This window comes from Strix aluco, chromosome 8 (genome assembly GCF_031877795.1).
Source record: "Strix aluco isolate bStrAlu1 chromosome 8, bStrAlu1.hap1, whole genome shotgun sequence".
Classification (NCBI taxonomy): domain Eukaryota; kingdom Metazoa; phylum Chordata; class Aves; order Strigiformes; family Strigidae; genus Strix; species Strix aluco.
Genome location: NC_133938.1, coordinates 26,248,133 through 26,270,676, shown reverse-complemented (window position 1 = coordinate 26,270,676; position 22,544 = coordinate 26,248,133). Strand labels below are relative to the sequence as shown.

The 22,544-nt window shown below is 36.5% G+C and overlaps 1 protein-coding gene across 1 annotated transcript; it reads left to right on the top strand.

The window, feature by feature from the left end:
- The first annotated feature begins 20,161 nt into the window (after window positions 1-20,161).
- LOC141926802 (beta-1,3-galactosyltransferase 2-like) lies at window positions 20,162-21,163 on the top strand. The gene has a single exon (XM_074833201.1). The coding sequence runs from the start codon at window positions 20,162-20,164 to the stop codon at window positions 21,161-21,163; it is 1,002 nt and encodes a 333-aa protein (XP_074689302.1).
- Window positions 21,164-22,544: the final 1,381 nt, after the last annotated feature.

Sequence of the window (22,544 nt, the reverse complement as noted above, 5' to 3'; positions counted from 1 at the left end):
ATGAGTATCAGAAAAGAATTAAATCATTATTGTCAATATAGTAACAAAGTTTAGAAACATTCTTCTTAACAGAAAAAGTGATCATTAAACATGGTGGAAACATTTCAATATGTATTACTAGTATCTATGATCACTTTCAGCCTTTTTTGATTAGTAATCAGGTCACATTATTCTTGAACTTTCAGGTTACAAATCCTCTTTACATAGGTTATATGTGACTTTGGACCCTAGAGGATAAAGTGTTGATTTTGTGTTGTGTAACAGATAGCATACATCATATAGTGCTGTTTCTGCTCTCTGCTTCAGAACTTTTAAAACTGGAAAACAATATAATATTCAGCGGATCATGATACTTTGAAGAAAAAAATGAAAAAAGGGCTTTATGTCCTGGATATGTCAGGAATCTGGACCTTTTCCTGAATACAAAGATATCATTTATATCACCAGGTTTAAAGATTCCCAATGTGATTCCATAATGACACTAAAGATTGGCTCCTGAGTCAGCCCTTCTCAAATGTACTTTGAAATGGTTCTGCTGGTTTCCTTGACACAATGGCATTAGCATGAGTTTTAAACAACCCACTGAAAATCAAAGAAAGTCTGCTTAGAAAAGCAGGTGCTTCAGATCTCTAGGCACCTGTGTTCTCCCCTAGACTGTAGGACACTTGGTTCAGGTTTTCAATTATTTGTCTAGCACTATGGAAGGAATCCAGATGAGTCCTATAATTTCATATTTTTCTTCCTTCCCAAAGTAGCACATTGTGCTGCTGTTCTCATGTTGTTATTCTCATGGCCTTGCAGCTGAAAATCCCAATATTGTTACGGTAGTTCTCATTGGAAGTGATTGCTGCTGGTGTGAGACTCACCTCTTCTTTCACTTTTTCCTTACCTTTTGGTTGTAGCGTTTTGTCATATGCTACATCACTCAATGCTATGTGTGCACAAAGTTAAACAACCAGTGTGCAGCAACTGCCTCTTATAAAAGCATCCTCCAATCAGTGCTAATGGCATTATAAGCAGACACTACCCATAGGGAATTTGAGTGGGTCCTGATGAAAAATATATAGCTACTGTAGGAGAAATATTATGGGGGAACCACCTCTGCTGCACTGGGGAGGATGCCCAGAGAGGACACTCACCTGAGGACCCCATCACTTTCAACTTCTTTTGTGCAACGAAACCAAATATGTATATCCCTAAATTCATATTCATCTTGGTCCTCCAAATTCCTATTTCTTATGAGGATCCAGGGGAAAGAATCAGAATCTAATTATGTTGTCTCAGACTCTTCCATCGTTACTCTATTTAAGTGAAGCTTGGATTTTGACTGCAATCAGTTTGAGTAGCTGCAAAAACTATGCAGACAGGTATTATTAATTCAAAATGTAGGATAAACTTTTTCATCAAATAGTATGGCTAAAAGAAGTTTATTTACAAACATCTGATGAACAAAACAAAGGAAAATAATTTTGTTTGCTATAAACTGTAACAAAAGAGTTTGAGCAACCTGGTCTAGTGGAAAGTGTCCCTGCCTATGGCAGTGGGGTTGGAACTAGATGATCTTTAAGGTCCCTTCCAACCAAACCACTCTATGATTGTCACAGCATATGTAAATCTTTAGCTAAGGCTCCTCAGAATTGGGATTTTGAACTGTTGAAATATTGACCTGGAATTTGAAAGTGTCATTAAATAGTTGAGATGTTCCTGAGTAGCTTTTCGTACAAACATGCTTGTTAGCATGGGGTGTATGTGATTTACGTTCATAGCATGCTAGTGGCAGTGCTCTTTTTATCGTTAATAGTCAAGGCTATTTAAATAAATGGCATGTCATTATGAAGTCCACTAGAAATAAAGGGTTAGAAAAATAAAACCTTCATGGCCTCACAAAGAAAGGAATTAATTAATATCAGTTCTGTGCCTCCAGCTGTACAGTCCCTTCATTATGTGGGTAAGAAGTTGGCATACCTGCCATCTGTCAGCACTTTTTCATCTGTGTCCCATTCTTGCTCGTGCTGCTTCCTTCACCTGTGAGCTGAATACTCATAAACACAGTCTTCTAGTATTACATGACTATATTCTGCTGCAACAGCAGAAGCTTTTTGAAATCTGTTTGTCCAGCTTCTTGAAAAAATGCAAATAATTTTTAGCAGACCCCACACTTTGTCAGGTTTCACTGAAATAATTCACTCTTTCTTTGATTCACCTCAAAGCTGCTGAAATCTGATAAAATAGAGAAAATCATCCCAGATAAACACAATGTCATAGAAAGACCTGGAAATGACAACAAAATTAGATTGAAGTAATAAGAATGAACTGTTCTGGAGTATAATCTATTTTATGGGCAGAGACATTTTCTCAAGACAAGGAACATGCCCTATAAAGTATGAAGAATATGAAAGCCAGTATAAAGAAAACTGAAGACTTAATGTAGAGTCCTTTGTGTGACTGAGATCAATTATTATCAGAATATGAGGCACAAAGTCATATACTTGTATAAAGATCTCAGAAATTAATGGGAACCCTGAACCTTTTGATTGAAGAGAATAAATTAACCTGAGGGGGGGGGGAATTATTTTAAAAGAAGTCTACCAATTGTATACTTGTTACAAGCTGAAGTTTGTTTAATTTGTTCTTAAAGCTCTTCCGTGATGGAAGCTTCAAAAGCTTCCTGTGTAAATCTAGTTAAATGCTTCCTGTGTTCATTTCTCCCTCTCTGATAGAAATGGTGAGAAAACCCTGAGATACGTTCTCATTCTCATGGGTTTTGTTTTCTTGCTAGGTTTTTTTTTTGCTGTTTTATGTAGCTCTAGTTAAGTACCCACAGATTTTCTCATGAGAGAAAAATCAAATACTGCTTGACTGAATCCAAAAGAGAATGCAACTAAGAACATGAAGCACAAGGCTTGTATAAGCTAAATCTCCATATAGGTAGAAGGTCTAGCTGAGATGCAGCTTTGTAACGAAAATGGGACTTTAGAAGAGGAAGTAATAGTTGGCAGTGACCTGAACGCTTTCAGTCAGACTCACTTTCTCCCATAACATCATAAGCATGATATAAGAAAACGAAAACTGAAGTTTGGTTTTAGACATTGTGCAAAAAGAGGACATGTATGAAATGTTTTCTGAATTGATTCTCACTGTTCTATTCTGAACCTTTTGAACAGTCCTGGACTTCCCCCCACCCTCCCTAAGAGTATTTTAAGAATATTTTTTAGTTGATTTTTGTTAAGCAAGGACACAACCATTCATATACCTCTTTGCCTCCTGTTTTCCAGGATGGGACTTGAATCATCCTGTCTGCCTCACATCTACCAAGTAATGTTGCCACAAGCTCAGAAGAATTGCAGAGGCAGTGAGTCCAGGTCAAGGTAGTCGTGGACTTGAATTCTCTTTCTCTCTCCCTCCTCCTGCCCCATCATTTTTTGTAGCTTACCTCAAACCTATGCTTCTGTTGATCTGGCATAGCCTCTATGACCACAGCCTTGGATTTATAAAACTGTTTTCAACCTCTTTCTTGCATGTTATATCAGTTATTTATTATTATATTATTCATATTATTATTGATACTATTCTATAAATAGCTTCAAATATGCATAATTTTAGCTTTTTTTTTCTTTTCTAAACTTCTCTATTAGACAAATAGAGTGCTTCTTTGGGACAGAGAAATCCCTCTTGATATCATTTCTTAGCTGTAGCCCCATGCTGATGTCCTGCATACTTAAGCCTGTAAAGAACAAATAACAGCATAACACTGACCACTGTCTCCACAGCAAGGGAAAAGTAAACAGCTGGGGCAAAACTTCAAACCCAATCACCTATTGTGAATTCTGTTGAAATTGTTTTAGAACTTGTGATCCTTCTGTCCTTAAATGTTCGGAGAGGAATGCCTTTGATATATAGTGCTGATAAGAGGCTTATTCCATTAAGCTGTAGTGATTCTGGTTTTCATGCATCATTTGACAGAGAAAATGAGAATTTGCAGAAGTAATAGCTAATGTAAAGTATATTAGGTCGCAATGCAGTTAGACAGGTAGGAAATAAATTATATGTATTATGTTATAGAGGGGCTCACATTTTATTGTATGTGCACAAAAGAGATCTTTTTGTGTTGTTTATTCCATATCAAATTTAAAAAATGCTAAGACCACTGTTTCTGGAGCAGACTGTACCCTCTTAACAGAGGTTAGGATTTCAATTTTAAATAAATATTTTTACACAAGTCATAAAGGTTAAATTTAAATTGGAAGAAAATGAAAGCTGTAGGCAGATGCATGAGGAAGATAAAATGGTAGTTGACTCAAATAATAGTTTTAGTAGTTCCATATTCTACCTGATATCTTCAGACATACACACAGACACAACCTTAATGCTTAAGTAATGCTTGTGTGACATTTTTTTTGGCGCTATTTCAAGAGCTTGTCAAACTAGTTCTCACCCTGTTTGCTGTAGTTCACCCTGAAGAGGTAATTCTTCACCATATATTTCTACTTATGAGAGGATGGGAGGAAAGCATTGCAAACATCAAGAAAGTGCAGCCAATTGCATTTTAATTAATGCCTTTGATATTCAAGAAATGATTGGCAATAGTTAAATAATTTGTTGCACAGCGAGTTGTGAAAGTGACTTGCGGTGACAAAATATATTACAGTCTATTAAAATATCCAAGCTTTTCAGACACATCGTAAGCACTGAGGTGATAGATATTTCATTCCTGCTGTACTTTAATGCATCTGTAACTTGATGGCACTTGTAAGCAATAATCTGAATTGCCTGTTGGAAGAACCATTTACTATTATTTACAAAAAAGGGAATAAATAACTTAGGATATCAGTTTCTGTAAGGAAATAAAGTGACTATGGCAACTTCTATAATGAAGGAAAGAATATGCACTATTTTAAATTGTGGTCTTTGCGTAGCTGTTCATAAGAAGCTGTTTTACATGTTAGCAATATGATTATCTCCCACACTTCAGAAACAAGATATGAAGAAAAAGAGGGACAAAACCTGCATTCCTTCATACCATGTCCTTAGAGGAAATTTGGCTTAACAGGATTTCATGAATAGGCCTCAATTATTTTTGCTAGTGCTGACAGTTTCTTGGAAAACTTAGCCACTTTCAAAATGTGTTTCAGCTGCACCAATAAATGATCAAAATCTATTAAATGTATTTGAAAATTATTTTTTTCCCCTCTGCAGCCCTATAATAGAAGATAAAGAGGAGAACAAAATGTAAGTGCATGTATGTATTGTATTGGTAACTGAGGCGGTCCCCTGGGCTGTGTGAAACTCAGGTTCATTTCTCTGCTCAATTTGTTTTAGAGGGAAAATTTCTTCTCTAATACCATGTTGCTAGCATCAAATCAGACAAATTAAGGGACTCTCCTGCATGTGCAGGCAAAGTGATAATCCAGCTTGTAAAAAGCATATGCTTCTTTCATCAAAATTTAGTCAGAAACTTCCAGCTGATTCTTATTTTTGCCATATATAAAACAACAGAATATTACAGAATCACAGAATCATCTAGGTTGGAAAAGACCTTGAAGATCATCCAGTCCAACCATCAACCTAACATTGACAGTTCCCAACTCCACCATATCCCTCAGCGCTATGTCGACCCGACTCTTAAACACCTCCAGGGATGGGGACTCCACCACCTCCCTGGGCAGCCCATTCCAACGCCTAATAACCCCTTCTGGAAAGAAATACTTCATAATATCTACAAATCTTCCCTGGCACAACTTGAGGTCATTCCCTCTTGTCCTATCGCTTGTTACTTTGTCAAAGAGACTCATCCCCAGCTCTCTGCAACCTCCTTTCAGGTAGTTGTAGAGGGCGATGAGGTCTCCCCTCAGCCTCCTCTTCTCCAGACTAAACACCCCCAGTTCCCTCAGCCGCTCCTTGTACGACCTGTGCTCCAGACCCTTCACCAGCTTCCTTGCCCTTCTCTGGACACGCTCAAGTAATTCAATGTCCTTTTTGTAGTGAGGGGCCCAAAACTGAACACAGTAATCGAGGTGCAGCCTCACCAGTGCCGAGTACAGGGGTAAGATCACTTCCCTGTCCCTGCTGGCCACGCTATTTCTGATACAAGCCAGGATGCCATTGGCCTTCTTGGCCACCTGGGCACACTGCTGGCTCATGTTCAGCCAGCTGTCAATCAACACCCCCAGGTCCCTCTCTGACTGGCAGCTCTCCAGCCACTGCTCCCCAAGCCTGTAGCACTGCTGGGGGTTGTTGTGGCCCAAGTGCAGCACCCGGCATTTGGCCTTACTGAAACTCCTACAGCTGGCCTTGTCCCATCGCTCCAGCCTGTCCAGGTCTCTCTGCAGAGCCTCCCTACCCTCGAGCAGATCAACACTCCCACCCAACTTGGTGTCATCTGCAAACTTACTGAGGGTGCACGCGATCCCCTCATCTAGATCATCAATAAAGATGTTAAACAGGAGTGGCCCCAAAACTGAGCCCTGGGGGACACCACTCGTATTACTTCCATAAGATTTTATTTACGTCAATACTAACCATAAAGAATAAACATTTTTATATTAAAATACTGTCTTAAGTTTTCCAAAGATCTTGGTCCATTTTTTTAGAATGACCTGCTTATCTTTCATCTTAGCCCACACACGTGTTGTTTCAGATCTCAATTCACTATCCCATTTCCTACTACCACAGTATGTTGTATTTCAGATAGGAATAAGTCTCAAAATGTTTGTTTGCTTTCAAACTAAGGAAGAAATTTGCAAGTGGTCACAGAATTCTAGTGTTGGAGCCTTTTGTTTATGCTTCCATTTTTAGATGACTTGATCATCTGAGGTTAGCAGAGAATGGTGGCTTTTCTTACCCTTGGAAACTTTTATCATGAGGGAAATAAGTGACAAATACTGTTCTGAAAACTGGTAAAGTCTATACGCAGTATTAATAAATTTTTCTTTCCACTGTTTTTGCTGCTGAGTGTAGCTTCCCTTTTGCTGCCACATGTTATGAAAAAATAACTATGACAGTTCAAAACTATGTTTTATTTATATATGATAGACTTACTTGCAGTAGCATTTTGAAGTCCAAAACAATTATAAATCCAAGTAAAAATGGTATAAGAGCTCAAGGTATGGTAACAAATGGAAGAACATTAGAACTCAGTGAAAAAAAAACTGTGCATGTCTAAATGCTCCTTCCTGTACTTGCCTCGAGGAGGTGATTCCCATTAAATAATTCAACTACATTTTTTCAGCTACTACATTATTTGCTGTAGCAAAAATCAGTAAGAGAAACAGGGAGAGTATAACTGAAGAATATAAATAATCCTTAAAGTATTAGATTATCACCCAGTTCATATACTAATTTTAGAACAGTACAGATATTATAGCTTTCCTAGTTCACCTATATACATCAAATATGTAATAATAATTTTTTTTCATAAATTCCTATTTCTGTTGCTCACATAATTTCCTAGTAGCCATCACAATCTTATCTTTAAAACATTACAATGTAATTGTGATGAATAAATTTGAGTATTTGACAAGGAAATACCAGTTTAACTTTGTTAACTGTGTTTGAAACCCCAATATTTTTGGTGGCTGAAGTCATCTGATCATTTGCTTTTCTGTTTATTGTCTTCAGGACAAAAGATTTTGTTTTAGAAGACTGTTGTTATTTATCTTGATTTCACAGGTTCTTTCTATTTTATGTGGCACTAAAGTGCATCTGTGTTTCAGGATTGTGACTACCTGATATTTGGTTAGCTTCAGAAGTGTAGAACTCAAGACAGTAACAGACTATAGGAACAACATATATAATCCAAAAGGCATTGAATCTGACTTCTAGATATTACGAGAGAGATTTTTGCAGTTATATGTCTTGTGTTTGAGAAAATTGTAGATTAAACTCTCTTTATTTGTTCACAAACTACGTGAACTAACTACACTTTTATAAACAAGTTCATGCAAATTCCCATGATGTCAATTCTAGTCCAGTCAAGAGAATCCCATGATGCAGACAATGTGCTAGGAACAAGCTTCCACTGCAAATACTGTGGCCTAAAGAAAAGGATATGTTATCCTTCATTTCAAAACCCACTCTCAGAGGTGATCAATGAGATGAAAAAATATCTCATTATTTTAGGTACACTGCAGTGTGCACAGCGTCTTGATAAAGGTTCAGTCTATCTACTGTGATATCCTTACTGACTCAATAACTACGCTTTCTTTATGCTTTGTAGAAGTGATTTTGAAAACTTAGTTTTCCAACTCAGCAACTCTGTTCATAGGAAATAAAGCTTAGTATGAATCAAAAATAATCATTACATCATTTCAATGAGATCAGCTCAGTCATCATAATCCATTGCTTAATATAGAAGACACACAAAGATTTCTTGGCACAATTTATGCATAAATTTATTATGAACTGATTAACTTTATTGGTAAATGCTCTAAACATCAAGAGCAGAACAATAGAACAATTTTAAAGTACTACAAAAATATATACTGAAAAGACTACATGATACATTCTAAATCCTCTCAGAATTCATTTTCCCACAAGGCTATTTTTTTAAAGATTTCTGACACAAAAGTTATGTTTGTTTAGGTGCCAGACTAAAATGACAATTTTAATTTTTTCCTCTAAAGGAACATAAAAAATTTATGTTATTACAGTGGAGTGTTTTAACCCTGATCTGTGCTATGGAATAATGATTTGGCTGTCACGGCCAATAAGAGTGCAAATTCAGATGGTGGAAACCAGACAGTTTTCCAATAAAGCCTGAACTGGAACTACAGGCTAGTTTTATGGAGACTGATAACGCATGGATTTTATGACTACTTTGTAACATGAGCTGGGTGTAGGCCAGTGATAAAAATGAAAATACTCATATTCCAATGCCTTCCTGTTATTGTTAGTATTACACTACCATCTAGAGGCTTATCTGAGATTTTTGCAGTTATTGCAGCTGAGATTAAGCTATAATAGAGGAATACCCATTAGACCTATAGAAATGTTCGGCTTTGAACTAGCTACACATAATCACCAGCACAACTTCCAGACCATTTCAACAAAGCTCTTCCATGTAAGTGAAAAATGTTCTCTATTCTGTACAACCTGAACATTGGCACGAGTGCCAGAAAAGCGATTCCTCTTTATACTTATCATTCAGTCCATTATGGTTACCTTCAGTGTATGCTTGGAATTTTGAAGTTTTTAGCCTAATGGAGAATTTAAGAAATCCTAGAGCAAAATCTTGTTTCCCCTTGAAATGTAAAATTAAAACAAAATGAAATCTTCCATCCCTGAATTTCTTAAACAAATTGACTCAGAGGGTATTTTTGGTTTTAAGAATCATTGTAAGGAGTTGCTGTTTTGAAGTACCTTTTGAGTACCAAATTTTGTCCTTTTAGGCCCATTCTGCTGAAAGTTGTCAAGGCCTGGTAATGCAACTGCCTGTACTCTATGACAATTTGCTGAGTATCTTCTAAAGGAATCCTTCTTGACTGTCAGCACTGAGAGTAAATTCCTGGGGATCCAGCAGAAAGGTGAAGGGTTTGACAGGAAGGACATAGATATTCTCACTCAGGAAAATAAAGGTGCTTTTAAAATTTTATTTAACCCTGCATTTCATTATGTTCATCTTTTTGCATCTTTTCATTGTTTTAGAGCTGAAATGTGATGTAGTGTTTTTGAGACAACTATGCCAGAGGACAAACACCCTCGCATCTGGATTTGCAGCTGTCTTTGGCCAAGTTAGATGATGAGCAGTAAGTATATCACTATGCTGATATTTCTTTAGAATTATCTAAAAATGAGGATTTAGTCTGGGTGGAATTTGTGTCATAGTTTCCTAGGCAGGTTATAGTTCTTTAGACAGGCCAATTTTCTTAAGAAGTCCTAAATGAAGGTGATCCTTCTCCTACATTTAAGGGGGTTTATCAGTAAAGGTTTAGAAGAGAACCACAAACATGAAAATCTAGGTTGTGAAACCTGTGCCTGGATCAGATAGCTCCTGCTCAGCAGTCCTTAGAGCCCCAGTGCTCCAGTGATGAACATTGCCTTGGTCTCCATGAAATACAATGTGTCTTTAAATAGTGAAAGTATTTTACCAGATGCAACAGAACATGGACTGCATAAAGGAAGATTAAGGTGAAATTCAGACGTATACAGTTAAAACGGCAAGTTTCAACTAAACTTCAGTCTATCCCCACAGCACCTGAAAAATCCATTGGTGTCTGTTTTCACTGGGGAGGTTTCTCAAGGGCTGTGTGTAGTGCCTCTGGACATGCTCACAGCAGTAACTGTCTGGAAAAGGCTGACATCTTCTATCCATCTCACCTCTAAACTCACCTCTAAATCAGAATATTCAGATGAGGTAATATTTTGGTTTCATCTTTTGAAGGTCTGATGAGTGTGCATTGCTCATGCCTGAGGCATAAGAGTAATATTAAAAAATGTGGCAGCAGCCATACATAGGAGATTAAGGTAGCACTCTGGCCAGGAGAGGAGAGAGTTGATTCAGTGCCTTTCCAAGCTGGAAGCAGTTCCAGGTTACCCCTTCTGTGTTTTGACTCCCTGTGGTGAATCCATATGGGAAGGAGCATGAGACCCACACAGTTACATTGGTGAGGAGACCTTCCTGATCCCTGCAGTGAACGAGCCCTTTGAATTACAGCCAGCGACTGTTGAACAGAAACGCTGGAGACTTTCCATATACATGTTCCCCTGTGGCTTCAGAACAAGGAGCTCATGTTCTGGCAACTAATGAAGCTTTATAAATGTCATTTTTAGCTGAATTAAATTATACAAGTTCCTGATTAACCAAGAGAAGAAAGACTTGAATGTTCTGCAGCTTTTGCAGGAATCCACATAAGGCATTAGGAGACACTAATCCTGAAGACTAAGTGTTTATGAACTACCCACACATAAACACCTGTAATTAAATTTATGTAAATTTTTGTTGTAATTGATCTAAGTAACTCATTATTGTCAGAACTTTTAATTATAAAATATAAATTAGCCAAATATCTCTAATATAAATTACTATTCTAATTTATCCTAATTCCTATAAAACCCCAGCCGTGTACTAAAGGTAATAAAGAAAACTGATGTAATTTTGGTTCTAGTGCTCACAATAAATTTAGTTTAAGAATCCAGACACAATTGCAACAAACAAGTGAAAGATAAATTTCATAAAATGAAATTTTAACCTAATGTGTTATTTCTAACCTACGTGTAAGCTACTTTTTTCTGCCTGTTGTTGTGATACATTTAAGAAAACAACTGCATGGATGTGTGAGTATGTAGAGTACAAAATAGCTGTCTAATTCATAATGGGGCCACTTCTGGGTAGAGGATCAATGGAGCAAGTATGTTCTGCAAATGGCTCCCATTAGGCTACTACTAGCATCAACTGTTTTCAAATATAATCCTCTCTGCTGATTCCAAATTCTGAATTGAATTCCTTATACTCGCATTCCCCTATCTTCATGTCTTGTTATATACACTAGTAAATTCAGATAATACTTGAGGTGGCTGCGTGTAGTGAGGTAATATCCTTGCAGAGACTCAGTTTCTTTAATGTTGAAATGATATCTTTAAATTCATAAATAAATCTGGATAGAAGGCTCTGTGCAAGCTATAGTTTTTAAAAAAAATTCTAGTGCCAGTTTCATATATGCAAATAAGGTGGGTTTTTTAATACTCAGAAATTATTGGGAGTTGTGTTTGGCACCTTTTGTTTGGACTATCTGTTGAAGACCCAGCCGCCTGATGAAAACCTAACCACGGGGGAACAGTTTTAGGTCAAGCAAAGAAATGGAACAAAGACTAGTACCCGCTGCCATCAGTTTGATCCCAACGTTGTCTGTTCACTAGCTGCCTGAGCCTAAAATACATGGAAAAAATGAAATATTTCTGTAGTTCTAGACAGTGTCATTTTCACCATGGTCACAAGATGGCATCATTGCAAAACCCTTCACCTCAAGTGAAGGAAACTCATCTATTTTGCCATTGCTTAGATGTGTAAGAGTGTTTATAGCTTTAATACCAGCAACTATGTTTGCCTTTAAATTATTACATGAATGTATGTACTTGTGATCTTTAAAGTGTCAAATATAATATCATCTGTGATGTAGCGTATAAATAAATAATCAATAGGGTGGTTAGTGCTTTGCCTATAGTCACAACGGCTGATCGGAAAAGGGCCGAAGTGACTATAATGGAAACTACAACATTTCTGTAATCTGCGTTAAAGCATTGCAAGCTTACTGAAGATACTTATTGCTTTGTTACAAATAAGGGGAAACTGCTCACATTTTTGGATAAACTGCCAAGGATCGAACGTAAGGGTGCTTGTCACTTGTTAGTGAGCAGGGCAGAATCATTGGATAAGGAGCTATGGGGCAGATGAAACTGCCATGAGGGGATTATATAAATGTCTAGAAAAACAGTCTCAGAGACTACCTTGCAGTGGTTTCATATGAAAATGAAATTCTGTATTGACCAGGGCTTCACCATGGCTTGGTATAATATACTAAAATGAGGTTATGATTGGTGACATTATCTGAGATCATGAGAAACAAAGATAGCATGTTGGCTAAGCTGATCAGCCACGTGGAAGTGGGTCCCAGCATGGAGCAGGTCACAGGCTGTACCTGTTATTGCAATAGCAGATCATGTGCATCAACCACATAATAGTTACAAAAAAGACAAATGTTTTCCCAGAGTGTATGAACAGGGAGAAAGCCTGGTGGACATATGAAGTAATCCTTCTATTCTACTCCCCCAGTGCTAGGCTTCACCTGAAGTAATGAGTCCCCTTTGTCCTTTCAGGGAGATGTCAATCCACTGGAGAGAACTGAAGAGGAAGGATAAGAATGGTTAGAAGTTCAAAAAACATGTCAGAACTGGGGATATAACTGAGGTCTGAGAAGGCAGAAGGTAAAAGTTACCAAATGCTCTTCACAGAGAAAAAGAATATTTATTTTCAATGCTTCAGGAAGTAATGAATTTGAAGTGTGGCATGGGAATATCAGTTTGGATCAGGGAAATAGAGTAATGAGGCATTAAATAGATGCTTTGGAAGGTTATGGGGCCTAAATTATTTAAGTACAGATTAGAAAGGTACAAGCAGACATTTGTCAGAAATTACTTGGTTAAAACTCAGTGTCTTGGGGCAACTTGTGGTCTAGAAGTCCTTGTTAAGGTCTCTTTTTGTTCAGTTTTCTGTGGATATCTGTACACAAACAGCTTAACCTTTCATTATACAACCTCTCTCTTTGTTCTACCTAGATGAATAAATATATTCTGTTTGCATCTGCCAAAGAACCTAAAACTACAGAGGCTGTCTTCCTTCAGAATGGCTCTGTGGTGTTCAGCGTCTTTGCTGGTAAGAAGTAGTGTTGTTTTCCTTTCCACTAGAATGGCATTTTCTAAGGGAGACTTAGGAAACTGGGACCTTTCATAAATTCTCGCGTGATCCCCTTAGGTATGAATTAATTTTCTCCTATCTGCATATTATTTATAATTTCTGAGAATACAATATCTTTTAATTAAAAAACCAACAGACATAAGTAGTAGAAGGATATACTTCATATGTAAATTAAACATAGTTCTCGGATCTAATTGCTGGATGTGACGTAGGAAGAAAACAAGGTTTAATAGCTGGGCAAAGTTTCGTTCTTACCCAGAGAGAGTTTGCTGGCTGACCTTTGATGTTACTGGTTTTTGCCCTTCCCATTTCCCTCAGTGATAATATGTAGCTCAACTGGCACACTGTTTGGCATGCTTCTGTTAGACCTTCACCTATCTCTCATCTCTTCGCTACGAAAGTTCTTCCTGGAAGAAGACTTTAAAAGTCAGGAACTGTTTTTATGTTTGTGGGTTTGTGTTTCTGTTTGTTTTGTTTTTGACAAGGCACTGTTCTATTTTAAGTGCAAGTGAAATATCAAAACAAATAAAAATATTTTAAATATTTGAGAGAATTCCTGTTTTTCCTACTCTCATAATCAGGGAAAAGAGCTAATAGCATATTTCATTAGCATGGTGCTTATGCTTATGTGAGCAAAGGTACTATAAGGTGCTTATGGTACGTGCTTATGTGAATGTAAAAAGAAGGGCAAGTACAATAAAACTTATTCTGTTAGGTTGCATTTTAGGTTTACATCTCTGTTTTAAAAATTATACTTTCTAGCAAGACCCAATTAAATTTTCTTTTAAAGTGAAGCATTATATCTCAAAGCATACAATATAGTTGAAGCAGCTTTTACATACTAGTCTGGCAGGCATTTTCAGAAGCTGGAGTCTCTTCTCCATATGCATTCCTGTCTTATCTGAGAGCAGAAACATCTTAGGTTAGCACTGCTTAGCTGTATACCAGGAAGACTTTTTTATTTTTCCAGTGAATGCTACTGTCTTGATAAAGCCATTTATCAGACTACTGGGGAAATAATATTTTATGACAGATATGAAATAGAAACATGAAAATAACAATGTTTTTGTTTCTAGGTCCAAAATTCAGAGTTCATGCTAATCTTAACTGTCTTCAACTGAAATAATGGTGTTGGCCACTTCTGAATCAATTACATATTTGCTGTCTTTATTTTTTAGCAGTTTCTATCACAGTTCTGTTGAATTTTACTGCCATGAACCAGATCACACCAGACAGCATTACCAAGATCATCCTCCTCTATACTATGCTCCCAAGAACATCCTTGCTTGTATTTCACATAAAGATACATACTGTTTCCTTCTTCAGGTCAGTTAACAGGATACAGTCCATTATCTTTGTATGAACTCTGCACGCCTTAGAACAGGTTAGTTTGACTTGGCCTTGTCTGCCCGGAACTTTGTTCTAGCTTTTTTAAGCTGTAACAGCAAATTGTGAGGTGATTTGGTTCCTATTACTTGATTAGTTTTAGCTTTAGTTTAGGTTTCCATAACTATGTGGTATAACACCTAGGTTTATAGTCATTTTGCTTTATTTCTGCAGCAAATAGCTGTTCTGTGTTGAGTACCTGTTTATGACCCTACACTAGAAGTATAATGTCATACAGAGGTGTGTAGGTATGGGATGATAACTGAGGAAAAGTGCCACCAGTAGTTAATTACTTACTACTATAGGAATGTACTGTTGGGAGCTGGGTAAAACTGGATTTGGCCATAACAAAGAGAACAATGAGGAAATATCCAACATAAACACAACAGGCATAATAAAATGAGTTTCACATGGAACTGAGAACCAATGAAGAAAGAGGAAAGAGTTGTATTAGAAAACATATGGAAATTAGCACTAGTAGAGTCTTGGGTAGGTAAGACACTTCCATCAACATCAGGATGTTCCTTCTGGTGGAGAATGTGGAGTATTGACAATTTGCCATAAACCCCTCTCCTCCTCCTCCACCTCCTTCTTGAGAAAATCTGACACCACTGACTCAGGATTCCACCAGCGGGGCATTAAAAAGGTGAGAATGACATGAGAGAAAGTGGGGGAGATACTGGGGACTCTGTGTAGAACTATTTCCCCCTCCCCACCCTCCCCCTCCCCTGCCTTTCTTAATAATTAGTAACCATTTTTTGATTGGACAGTTTTGTTAGACTAGAAAAATTCTTGGCTCTACACATGCCGCGTGTTCCCTTTTTGACCCATGACAAATTTTTACATGTAAGAATTGCACTTCACTTGCATAAAAACAGGGAATTTTGCTGTTTACATGTGATTAAATTTTTATCATTCACATTTCCGTGTGTACTTTAAGAAAAAGTGATATAGCAGCTAACTAGAGACAAGCAAACCCTAGGATAGCTGTTGCTGTTAAATTCTCCGTTAAGACTATTTTTAAATCTGTAGTGCACTTATGTACAGAAAAAGAGAACCTAAAATTCTTCATCAATTTTTCACGTTCCTGTTTTTTAAAAAAAAAAAAAAATTACAAATGTTCCAGTGAAAAAAGTAACTATTGTTTCTGTGCAGAAGTAGTATTTTCGTGACATTAAAGCAGTCTAGGCATAATTTAAATCAGAGAAATAAATATAGAAAGATTTTACAGAACACTAGAAAATGAATATGTCTGTTAAACTGATTCCATATGCTCATTACATACTTTAAAGTGTTATTAATATACTTCTTCAGTGTTTTCTTTAAAGTGCTTAATTCCCTCCACAGTTTATTAAGCAGTTTTCTGTTCAAATTGCTGTAATCATTGTAAGAGAAAGTGGTGTTAAAGATATACATACTAAGTCATTTGTGCAAAATGAAACCTTATTTCAAATCTTGAAATAACTGAGTGCAGATCTTCCCAACAATACATACCAAGATAACAATTTTTTTCCTCCACTCCCTTCTTTCCACCATTGACACAACTCAAGCCTCAGCAGTACACATTTGGATGAGTTTGAATGTGTAAACAGTAGGATTGCCTGGGTTCTCTGGGATGCCAAATGGTGCTGGTAAAAGGGAGTAGAGCTAGCTTTCTGGTTGTTGTGGGCCTTTAAGAAAGGTTTTTTTTTTTTCACCTGTAACCCAAGAATAAATTAGTAGAACTTGCTTCAAAGACAGAAACTGCAATATCACTGCATCCCTTTATAACCGCTAAGAGCAAGTGTCACCAAGATGCCCAAATTAATCCTCCAAATATTGTGGTACGTAGGTTTGAAATGAAATACAGGTTTCAAAAAGAGGGGTGAAATGGCCATGGATTGATCTCACTAACTCCATGGTCATTCCTGGGACTGTACAGATCAAGCAGGAGGTGGGGATTGGGACTTTTTGCGATCTAGTCTTCACAAAAGACTGCTTTCTCTTCTGAGCCAGGACTGCAAGGAGATGGCAAAGCACTGAGAAGAGTTGCTCTCCAGGAGAGGCTGGTTTTAGGTGGGTGCATCTCCTGCTCTTCTCTCACTCCCAGCTCATCCTTAAATGCATGTTTAATCAATTCAACTAAAACTCAGCTTAAATAAATTGAAATGAAGTAATCAAGATATTATGATCTGTTTACCAACTGGCAGTTTTAAATTAAATCAGCTATCTCATGCTTTCTGGTAGCCTTTAGTTTGCAACTTCAAACACATGTATCATTTTCTCAACAGATTACTTTGAAATTTGCCATTTGTATGACCACCTTGAAAGGGCTGGACTTTAAAACTTATTACTTCAAAAAGCCGGGAAAAGATCAAAGCATTGCTACAATGTGAAGAGTTTGTCTTATTTTGAAATTCTTCCAGAAATCTGGGATGAGATAGGGTAGAATTAGAACCTGGTGAGGTAGATTTTCACTCATGAGCTGTCAAGTCTTTTTTAAATAAATAAGACAAATATTACATAAACAGGAAGGGCAACAAAAAGTACCATATTCATCTCCTTCCTTTTTTTCTAGTTCCTCTTCTGTCTTTCTCTACTCTTTTCTATTCCTCTTATTTTAATAAGGCCTAATTCTGGCTTCTTGCAGCATATCTGATGTAATGTTAAATCCTGAATGTAGTTAAATGCGTGTATATGTGAATAATCAGTGTGTCACAGAGGCAACTTAACATATATGGTGGCTATTATTCCAACTTTGCTATACAGTTGATTTTAGAAAAATAATCTTCACGAATTTTAATTGCTTTGGTTCAATAGTATGGGTAATTATTGTGGGTAAGAATTTATTTTCTGGGAAGAATTTTAGTAGAAAAGGAGAATTGTATTTTGAGAGCTTCTTGGCGTTTTTAAAAGTTGTAAGCAAGAGAAACTATATTTTTTCAAATATATGTACTATTTACTGTTCTGCAACATGAATTCTGGGCTGATCTTGTAATAACTCTATCAAACTTGAAACAATAAATATTCTAGCTGCCTGTTAGAAAAGCCTTCTTAGAAGTTCCTGTTCTTTCCACAATGGAACCAGGATTTCATCTAACAGAATTGCACTGTTAAAACCAACAGAAGTCAAAAAAGACTTTGACAAAATGTTTTTAGCTTAATCAAGAAAATTGCTATGCATAAGTACACTTGTAACATTGAAAATTACCTTTTGCTCTCATAGTTTCATGTGCTGAAGTTCTCACGTTTCAAATAGCAGCAAAGTAATTGGTGGATACAGAAATGCCTCTCATCTTCTGGAGTGATGCTGCCTACATTCTTTCTTACATTGCTTTATATTTACTTTCGGTTTTGGATCCTGGTTATTTAAAATGTTAATATGTCAAAATACAGATTTTCTAAAGAGCTAAAAACATGAGAAGGAAGATTGCTAGAGCTAAGCCATTTACTCACTGTGTTCTTAATATTTTACGGGAGTAAGTTATATGTAAGCCACATTAGTTGAACTACTGACCAGTTTATAATAGAACACGCTTGTGCCCTTTTGCTCTCAAACCTAGAGCAGCTGGGTATTTCCTGAAGGAACTGTGGCCCTTGGAGAGCTCACAGTGGAGCAGATTTTTCTGAACAGAAGGAGGAGAAAGGAAGGACCTTAACCTCCAACCCACCCCCTTCTACTGCTAGGGGCGCAGGTAAAGAAGTTACGTTGAGCCCAGGAAAAGATAGAGGGGAGGTATTGTTTTAATTTTTGTTTGTCTTTTTCACTATCCAAATGTATTTTAATTAGCAGTAAACTTAATTAATTTTTGCCAAGTCTGTTTTGCCCTTCACAGTATCTAGTAAGTGATCTCCCTGTCTTTATCTTGACCCACAAGCTTTTTCATCCTATTTTCTCCCCTTGTCCTGTTGAGAAGGGGGAAAGTGGGTGAGCAGCGGGGTGGATGTTTGGATGTTGGCCAAAGGTAATCCACCACACAGTTGCATTCAGATTAATCAACATCTATTTTATCCAGATTAAATTATAATTGAGCATAAATTAATTTCTTAGTTTATATTTCTATTGCAGATTCTAAAATGGGTAAATCCAATCTCATTTTATAGACTGTCTCTTCATTGCTACAAGTGACACAGTGGTTTTTCCCTTTCAAACAGAATGGTGAATGTCCTGGTGCGTTTTCCTTTGTGTTAATTCAGAATTCCTCTGGAAAAGACTTAGGACAGAAACACAGGGGCCTGTAAGCTTGTCCTCAGGTTCTCTGTGGGAACAGAGATAGGATCCCTGACTCTTTCAGTCCTAAATCTGCCATTTCTTCGTGAGTAAGACACTTATCTTTTGATGGCTAAATTCACCTCTGGAAAAGCTACTTCTCTGTCTGCATTAACATTTCATATAGCCTAGACAGTCACTTTCAACTGTCTATCTAACTTAAATGGTCAAAGGTACCTGCCAATAGATATCATAGTAGTCTCCAAGGTGTGAATCCATAATCAATGATAAACTTTCATTAACTTTGGATTATTCGATTACACAATAACATTTTGTAAAGCTTACATGAAGTTAAGCTTTTTTATAACCTAGAGGGGAGTGTTGTAGCAATTAGAATAGCAATTACAATCTTTACTTTAAATGTGTATCTTTTAAGCGTGTTTTAATAAATGTATGAATTTGAAATAGAATATATATTCTACATTCTACCATACCTCTTATGTGTTCGGTAGTGTTATTAGTATTGAAGACAACCATGTTGAAAGATTGACAGTTATTTTGCATATATGTATAAAATATTAAAAGATTGACTATAATATTGGATTAAATTCACATTTATATTTTACATATATTCCAATATTTAAATATGCATATCTGAATAATTTATGTTCTGAGAAAATTATTATTTTTAATACTGTATTTATTTAGTTTTATTTCTTACTGTATTTCTTATACTGTATTTCTCTTAGGAAGAAAAGCCTGAAAATGAAATAATGAAAATTTTTAAAATTTTTTGGTTTTGCTTCTACAAAAATCTTTGCAATTTATTCTAAGATGAAATAATGGGATACTTTTAACAAAAAAACCTCAGAATTTTGAAGAATCAAAAGCCTGCCGATTGCTTTTATCTTCCTGTGTCACTGAGGAAAAAAATTACAAATTAACTGCTCTTGTGACAAAGTATCTGTCCAATTAAAAAATAGCTTTTTGTGCATTCTCTCAAAGCTGCCAACATGAACTACTGTAGTGGATTCTTCTCCTCTCCTTGGGATTGCACCAAGAGAAACGTCTTCCTGATTGCCTCCATCTCTTTTACAGCAATATATTTGATTTCCTATTTTTTGAATTCTAGTCACCTTGCTGTTTTAACTCAAAGTAAAGTTCAAAACAATGATGACATGGAAGAAAAAGACACACTTTTTACCAAAAGGTATGATAATCTTCAGATGGAAAGTGAAAATATTTTACATAAAAACATTATTTCGAATTTCACACTATTCTTATGGAAAGAAAATGGAGAACTACCAGCTGAAAATGAGAAATTTGGGAGTAAAACCAGATCTACCTCAAGATGGTCATTTAAATTCATTATTAATGAAAAAGAGAAGTGTAAAGATAAAACACCTTTCTTGATATTGCTAATAGCAACTACAGCTGCTGAAATTCAGCACAGAAGTTCCATCAGAAAAACTTGGGGCAATGAAGCTGTGGTTCCAGGAGTTGAAATTGTTCGGTTGTTTATGCTGGGCATTGAGAGCAAGGGTTCAAATGAGGTCCTATGGAGAGAAAGCGAGCAGTATCACGATATTATTCAACAGGACTTCCTGGACACTTACCATAACTTAACTCTTAAAACTTTGATGGGCATGAAGTGGGTTGCCTCTTATTGCAGTGGCGCAAGCTTTGTTCTGAAGACAGACAGCGATGTTTTTGTTAATACAATATACCTAATAGAAAAGCTCCTTGGGCCTCTTTCACCTCCTCCACAAAATTATTTCACAGGCTGTCTTATGAAAGGGCATAAGCCTATTCGGAATAAAAATAGTAAATGGTACATATCAGAAGAAGAATACCCAGATGATAAATACCATCCTTTTTGTTCAGGAACTGGCTACATCTTTTCTGGAGACCTGGCTTCAAAAATTGTCAGTGCTTCTGTAACGATAAAATATATACATTTGGAAGATGTTTACGTAGGGCTCTGTCTTAATGCAAAGGGAATACAGATAGTACCTCCACCTAGTCCTTCACTGTTTAACATATACAAGGTCCCATTTTCTCCTTGTCGGTATAATAGTATAATTACATCTCATCACACTGGGACATATGAGCACGTACTCTATTGGGAAACACTGCAAAAGAACCGCCACACATGTCAGACAGAACAGAAAGGCCCATAGCAGAGAGTCCTTTCTTCCTTTGACAGTGGACAAAACAGCAGATGTTTCCTTAGAAACAGAGCATTGATGAAGTGGTAACTTTCAAGGTTCAGAGACATCCTGAATCAGGGGTATAGTTTTTGTATTAGGTTGCATTCAAAGCATTTTTCTTCCATAAAGCAGGCGTTCTCTGTTGACTGAATGCTGCTTGGTACCTTACTTTGTTTTGGATAAGGCGCCAGTTAATTTTTATACTGTTTTAAAATATGGCAAGAGATCATATAAATATACTGAGGAAAAAGCAATGAAGATGCCATGAAACTTAGTTTTTCTTTAACAAGTAATAATGAGTTAATGTGTTAATTTTATATTGCTCAGATGTAATTAGTCTACGTACCATTACATTTACTGAGATGGCATTTCAACATGACTGAAGAAACTTACATGATACCCTATGCTGGTGAATTAGTGATAGTGCTTTTTCTCAGAAAAATCTAATATAAGCATTTGCCAGATCTCTGTTAGTGCATACAGCTGCTGTTACTCTCTGTAGTCATATATACAAAGAACGCCTCACACAGAAGATACTACTTAGTTGTTATTATGGAGATATAGTAAACAAGAGGAAAATTAAATGCTGAGTGTTTTGACAGGAATGTATTAAATTCTGTTTTGGGGTACTCAGTCATGTACAAAATATCTTCATAGCTAAGGGAAAAATAAGATGATGTTTAATAACCTCGCAAACTAAAAGTTTCAGTCAAAATGTCTATATAAGTAAATTGCTTTCCAGATGTCTCTCCAACAAGAATATAAATTATCTACTACTCCCAATAAGAACTCAGAGACCTTAACTGTAGTTACTGAGTGGGCCAACTGGATGGATTAATTGAATAGCTGGAAAAAAGTACCTGTAGCTTTGCAGGAAGCTTATCAAGATGCACGTGGGAATCAAAATGTCAATCACATAAATACCAAATACTTCAGCTGGAGCTGAAGTGAGAAAGTGAGTATGCAATATATGTGTGCCCACTCTCATTTTATAAGCATACATTATGATGTTTGATAAAGAAACCTAACTTAATTACATGTCTTCCTGTGGAGAAAATAACCCTTTTCTGTAGTTGCTCAGAAAAAGTATCAGATATACTTCCTTTTGGAAATTCACCTGTAGAAATCAAGGTCATGGACTGAGTTCCCTTTTTTGTTCCCTTGGTAAGCAGGTTATTTCTATGTGTTGTCCACTGAGTCCAAAGATTTGAACTGTTTAGAGAGTCCAAAGGAGAAAAACATGAATTACCAGGAGTCTTGATTAAAATGACCAGCAATGAAAACCGAAGACACTAGAACTCTTTTCTCTATGCCATCTTCTACTTCAAGGTTATGTTTCACTAATGTGCCA